The 6,844-nt window shown below is 31.8% G+C and overlaps 1 protein-coding gene across 1 annotated transcript; it reads right to left on the bottom strand.

The window, feature by feature from the left end:
* Positions 1 to 5,704: 5,704 nt before the first annotated feature.
* LOC112766956 (agamous-like MADS-box protein AGL80) lies at positions 5,705 to 6,571 on the bottom strand. Its single transcript, XM_025812845.3, has 2 exons — positions 6,395 to 6,571; positions 5,705 to 6,070 (listed from the first exon to the last, which is right to left on the bottom strand). Exons 1-2 carry the CDS (start codon positions 6,569 to 6,571, stop codon positions 5,705 to 5,707), a joined length of 543 nt encoding a protein of 180 aa, XP_025668630.1.
* Positions 6,572 to 6,844: the final 273 nt, after the last annotated feature.

Raw genomic sequence — 6,844 nt, 5'->3', positions numbered from 1 at the left:
AGTTCAAAATATTCCCACCTTCCTTACAATGCACCATTTAACACCTTTCTCTCGAATCCTTTTCCTTTTAAACCAATTTTAAATTTAAACTCCTTTCAAAATATTCAAAAATCATTTAACAGACTTCAATAATTCGTTTCTTCATATCCCTTTAAAATCCTAAGAACATAACTCTTAGACTAAATTTAATTCGATAAAACTCACATTCGTTTTAAAACAAGTTTCCAAAACTAATTTTCCAAAACTAACTTTAACTTCACTTTAAATTCAAAAACTCTTTCCAAAAGATCTAAAACCATTTGAAATTGCCAATTATAAATCCTAATTAAAACATAATCACTTATTCTTCAACAATACTTAAAAATTTGCTAAAACACCTCAAAACATACTCCTTCCTTTAGTATTATCAAAATCAAATAAAATAATTTTTTAATCAATTTTAACTAAAATAAAACTTTCAATTTCTCATAAAATTTTGGCAGTATCTTCTCTAAAATTTGGACTTTACCACTCTTCAAGAGTCCCAACCACCAAACCAAATATCTCTCGGTCATTCAAATCATTTTCAATAAATCATTATCTCAACAATCTCCAACTCAACTCAAGGAAAATTAACAAAAACCCATAATTCGAACAACCAATCCAGTAAATCACAATAATTCAACCTCAATTATCAATGCGCGTTCAGACGCTCAATAATCATTATATCACAATTCAAAAAAACTAATTTAATTAGTCAATAAATCAATCATTTATCCAAAACAACTCAGTTCAATCCATAAGACTTATGAAATCATAAAGATATACTTTTCATATTAATATTGACTTGTAACAATTCTTAAAAGTAAAATGAGTTTAAGAAAATGCTCCTACATTGAATAGTCGAAACCCGAAAGCTATAAAACGTGCAAAACACCTTTTTACCAGCCTGCAGCAGCGGCAGCCGCAACCACACAATAACAATGGCAACTTCAAACGCGATATGTAAGAACTGAAACTCAACCCTATTGTAATGACGCCATAGAAACCTCAGTAATATATAACGGAACAGCGATTAAAAGGTTCTCGGAGCAATACAACTTACTGTATCAAAAAGAAACTAAGAACAGAGTAGCGACAGCTCCAACAGTTGATTCTGGCAAGCTCCAGCAGCGGCGACTATTGCTGGTGACCAACCAAATGACGACGATGGTGGCAGAAACAGCGGTGACGAATCTGGCTCAACGGTGGTGACAGATCTGCGACCGTGGAGGCACGACCACACGAACTCTCTCTCCGAAGCTCGCCGGCGGCGGCCATGGAAGCTCAGCGACGGCAACCCAGCAACGGTGGCTCCTTCTCACGCGTGCTTCCTCTCCATCTCTCAGCGACGGCGCATGCAGTTCGGCAATGGTGCCACGACAACATCTACCACGGCAGCGGCTCCTTTCTCCTTGCGTGGCTTCAACGACGGCGACCATGGAGTCGCGGCGGGACGCGGCTGAACGGTGGTGAGCTCCCAGCACCAATGCGGTCTCAATCCTCATCAGTGCCATCTCCCCTCTCCTTCCTTCTTCCTCGCTGCTCCCTCTCTCTTTTCTTTCCCTTTCTGTCATGTGGGTGTGTTAGAGTGAAAGGGGTGGCAGCTAAGATTATGTTAGGGTGTTAGGGTTAGGGTTTTTGAAAGATATAAGGATAGTTTTATAAATTCTAATAAAAGTAGGGTAATATAGTAATTAAAAATTAATTTTAATCCAATAATAAATATATATAACAATATCATTTATTCATTATTTTGTAAATAATTTTTTTTAAATAATATTCTAATTCAAAAATTAAATAATTAAATTAATTTTCTGTTATTCGTAAAATAAAATTAAAAATCTAAATACTCAAATGAAGGCATAAAATTCTCCTTAATATGTTTAAATACAAAATGTTTTTTTAGATAAGTAGTATAAAAGTTAAAATACATGGCAGAAATCAGTATAAAAGTAATATTAATCAATAATAAGCACCGGACCTTTTCAATACATATAAAACAAACTTATCATATGTTAATCCATATAATAAGTTGATAAATAATATGTTGGTATCCTTACTTTTTCATTGGATAAAAATATGTGAATCTAAATGGTAATAATTGGAAACTTTTAGATTGCATACATTTTCATGCATAAAGGAAAAGTCCTTCATAATTTTTAAAATGTGACATTTAAAAATAGATTATACAAAACAAATGTGATGTTTTTAAATCGTACTTATTCAAAATATGTTAATTGGTGTGTCGCATTTTTTATTGACTAAACGCGCAAATCAACCTGTTACTTTTTTTTGTTGATGACCTGCGAAATACACGCTATATGTGTGTTTTTTTTTTGTTTTTGTTCACAATTGATGCATGTTTCTCCTTTTTTTATTGTCTTTCTCTTAGGAAGAGGCGAAATATAATCAACTTGAATTCAGGACAGCTATTCGAAATTTTAGTTGTTCACAATTGATGCATGCTTCTCCTTTCATATGTGCACGCCTGACGTCTTTATTCTACTTGCACACAGTAGGAATCTGGCCAAAAAAAATTTTCAAACATTAAATTAAAAGTTTCTGAAAAGCATTGAAAATTTCAAAAATTAAATAATGAGCTAATAAAAAAAATAGTTAGAAAAGTGACTATATAAAAACTGAGTAGAAGAGAAGTTAGAGCATAAAAATAAAGAATTTGTTTTGGATAGAAGAAATACGCAGAGTGTGTTTTAGTGTGTGAGGGAGTTTTTTTTTAATTAAAATTAGTGTGTGAGAATATATTAATTTTATATTAAATATATTTTTTGGTGTAAATAAAGTTAAATAATGTCCTATTGGCATCATAATAAAAGTAATATAACAATAGAAGCAGAACAACATATTATTGAATGAGTACATGGAATTAAAGTATGTAACATTTTATATGTTTTTAAATATTATTAGTATTATTCTAAATATAGTTACAAATTATTATTAAAATTTTTTATGTAAATATCATAATATAATGTGCAAAGAAATCAAATAACAAATAATAACAACAAATAAAATATATTAGATAGTTTTTAAATATTTATAATAATAATAACAACGTTTTATGGTTAAAAAGTTGTTATTATTCAACCTTTAAAAAAATTGTTATTTAATTTAAATATGTAATTTTAAATTACATATTTAAATTAAATAACAATTTTTTTAAAGAGTACCAACATATTATCTCTCAATTTATTGTCAAGAATAATTAATTATTATATTTTAAATATATATATAAAGAGACACATCCAGAAAATATATCTATAAAGACACTTCTATTAAATACAGCCATAAAAAAGACATTTTTATTAGACACATCCACAAAGACACTTCTATTAAACACAGTTATAAATAAGAATTGGCAGAAATTGGCAAAAATGCTGTTAATAACCTAGCGAGATTGTTATCCAATTTATCTTGTAGATCTTTTGATTCGACAAAAATAATTATTTCATTTATTATCCATCTATTTAGATGTGTAACTATTATTACCCAAAACAAAAAACAGCTCTTCTTAGTAGTTATCACAAAATAATTATCAAAAATCGAACAATTAGAGAATAATACAATAATGTAATGAATTTATTCCCAAAACACTTCTGAAATGTAATAAAAGTACTAAATACGCCACACATGAAACTGAAAAGACAAATACTAAGACACTAAACCACACACATCACAGAGTAAACTGGAAATTAAACAACAACGGAAACGAAACCATAAAATGCAAGACCCTTACTTAGCTAGAAGAGACAAAGCCCTAAAGCCCTAATTAAGTAATTATTATCACCATTGATCAATCCACACAAATTAATTAATTCCTGCATTTCCAAGAATCATCTCAAAACCACTATTGTAGTTGTTGTGGTTGTTTTCCTCCATAAATGAAAAATGGTTCATGTTCTTCCTACTAGACTCTCCACTCTCAAGGGGAGGACCATGAATCGCTGGTGACGACGACGCCAGTGGCGGAACTTGAAACAAAATTTTGGGGGGGCCAGATAGAAAATAATTGTCAAAATATTTTTAATATGAACCCCATTTAAGATAAGCTCGTCTAATCTCATCTCTCTGGTTTGGGTGATATTGCCAAATTTAAAGCCGTTTTTTCAAGATCTCGTTCCAAAAAGTTAAGGTTAATGACGCCAGGACGTCGCTTGGATCACCAATCTTGGCGAGGTTAACAACCCCACTATGGTGACATAGTTTAGATTCACCAATCTTGGCGAGGTTAGCAACCCCACTATGGTGAAAATAGCCATAAACCCATCTTAGTTGGCCAAGCCAAGGATGCACCTCTTACTCTCAAAGAGCCTAGAGGAAAATAAGCACACAGCTTATTTCATATTCAAAAATCAACTTCAACTCTATTTCATAAATAAAAGGTACATGAGTTATTTATACTAGTGGGAGAAGGAAAAGCCTTCATAACTTGGACGATGTGGGACTAATTCATAACACAAAATTCACTATCTTAAACAATATGGGACTTGTATTCCCTTATTACAATTAACTAATATAATTAACCTACTAACTCTACTATCCACACCAAAAAGATTTCATTGGCGAATCCATGCCAAAAACCTACACCCACAAATCAAATAAAATTCCACTAAAGCAAGGTGAAGGCCACAAGGACCGACCTTGCTCTGATACCAAACTGACGCCGGGACGTTGCTTGGGATACCAATCTTGGCGAGGTTAACGTCGCTTGGAATACCAATCTTAGCGAGGTTAACAACCCCACTATGGTGACATAGTTTACATTCACCAATCTTGGCGAGGTTAGTAACCCCACTATGGTGAAAATAGCCATAAACTCACATTGGTCGGCCAAGCCAAGGATGCACCTCTTACTCTCAAAGAGTCTAGAGAAAAATAAACACACAGCTTATTTCATATTCGAAAATCAACTTCAACTCAATTTCATAAATAAAAGGTACATGAGTTATTTATACTAGTAGGGGAAGGAAAAGCCTTCATGACTCGGACGATGTGGGACTAAAATATAACACAAAGTTCACTATCCTAAACAATATGGGACTTATATTCCCTTATTACAATTAACTAATATAATTAACCTACTAACTCTACTTGCTCATGCGTCAGTTAAAGTCATCAGATGTAATTTTTTGAACTTTTGAAAGTTATATCTCACTTTCTTTGTGATTTATTAAAGTAGAAGAACTATCTACAGGTGTTGATATTGTAAAAGTTATATGTTCTCCTTCTTAAATATTAGTCTTTCTCTTAAAAAATGTATCAATTCTTTGATTTTTCATTATTATTTTATATAAAAATTTGTAAAATATGTAAAGAAGAAGTTAGAAGGACAAATATTAAAATTTATAATATTTATTGAATTTTTTTTATCAATTTATACAAATACAATAATATTAATACTTATTGAATATTCTATTATTTTTTATTATATAAAAAATTAAATTAAATAAATAGTAAAATATAAAATAATATTAAATTAAATAAATAAAAATATCTATTTTTTATATTTGAACTTAAAGATAGAGAGAGTGTTGTTTATTGAATTTATTAGATACTTTAAGTCATAGTAAAGTATTTAAGTCAATTGAACTATTTTTTATCTTCTGAAAAAGTACTACTAAATTTTTTATAAAAAGTTTGGGGGGGCCATGGCCCCCCCTTGTCTGAACTAAGCTCCGCCACTGGACGACGCGAAATCCATCATCATCTCCTTGTTCTCTTTTTCCAGAAGCATCTGCAACCGCATGTCGATCTCCCTAAGCTTCATGTCAGTATGATAAGCCAAGTTATTCAAATCAAAGAAGCTCAGATTCTCTGGAAGCCTGTTTCTTAGCATGAAATCATGCATGCGAAGCTGGAACTCCTTCTCGTTGTTGTCATGCCTTTTCTTCTTCAGTTTCTCCTTCTCTTTAGCGATCCTCAGAGTCAAGTAATCCGCATGATCCATCCTCTTCCTGTTTTGATCAATTTCTGGCATTTGCCGGAATTTCTCAATCACCCTTTCAACTCCCATGCGGGAGGGCCAAACCTCGGGCTAAAGAAACAAGAATAATTCAAAAAAAAAATTATTACTAACAAAAATGACTCCTTCAAAATTAGATTAAGAAAAGGTGATCTGTTTTAAGATAGGGTCATTAGGATTTTGTAATTCGTATTATATATTTATGTTCAATTTTATTTTATAGTTGTAAAGATTTTTTCATGTGAAAATGATATTACGGACTATTAGATCATTCACTCGAATGTATTCCATTAAATATGTGAAATCATCTAACGATTTAAAATAATATCATCTCTACATAAAAATATTTTTATAAAAATAACAGCCTTATTTTATAGTTGTAGATTTTGGACAAACCTCGTCAAGAGGATGAGCGTCTTGACGTGAATTGTACACTATGGCACAGGCATCAACCCCACAAAGGGTGCTTAGTTCACTAATTTTCTTCATCATCCCTCTTTTTCTCTTCTTGTATGTAACCCTCCTTGCAGCATCGTTGGTTATGTATGCAAGCTTCACTTTGGATCTAGCCATGGTGGTAGTCAGCAAAGTAGAGAGGAAATTAAGAATGATGAAGGGAGAAAAGTAACCTAGGTGTCTATAGTAATTTTATTTCTGCTTCAACCAATCCCTTTATAGATTCATTTGTGAAACCTAGATTCATTCCAGGCTAAGCCATTTTTTGCTGCATTAATTGTCATCCTATACTAATATGGTTACATCATGAAGCCTTGACCCAATATGAAATATTAGGATTTGGGGGCTGTTGAATGAAATCTCAAATTTAATAGTTTCCATTCCTGGAGA

This window comes from Arachis hypogaea, chromosome 17 (genome assembly GCF_003086295.3).
Source record: "Arachis hypogaea cultivar Tifrunner chromosome 17, arahy.Tifrunner.gnm2.J5K5, whole genome shotgun sequence".
NCBI lineage: Eukaryota > Viridiplantae > Streptophyta > Magnoliopsida > Fabales > Fabaceae > Arachis > Arachis hypogaea.
Note: the sequence above shows the minus strand (reverse complement) of the source record. Positions and strands in the feature narration are given on the sequence as shown.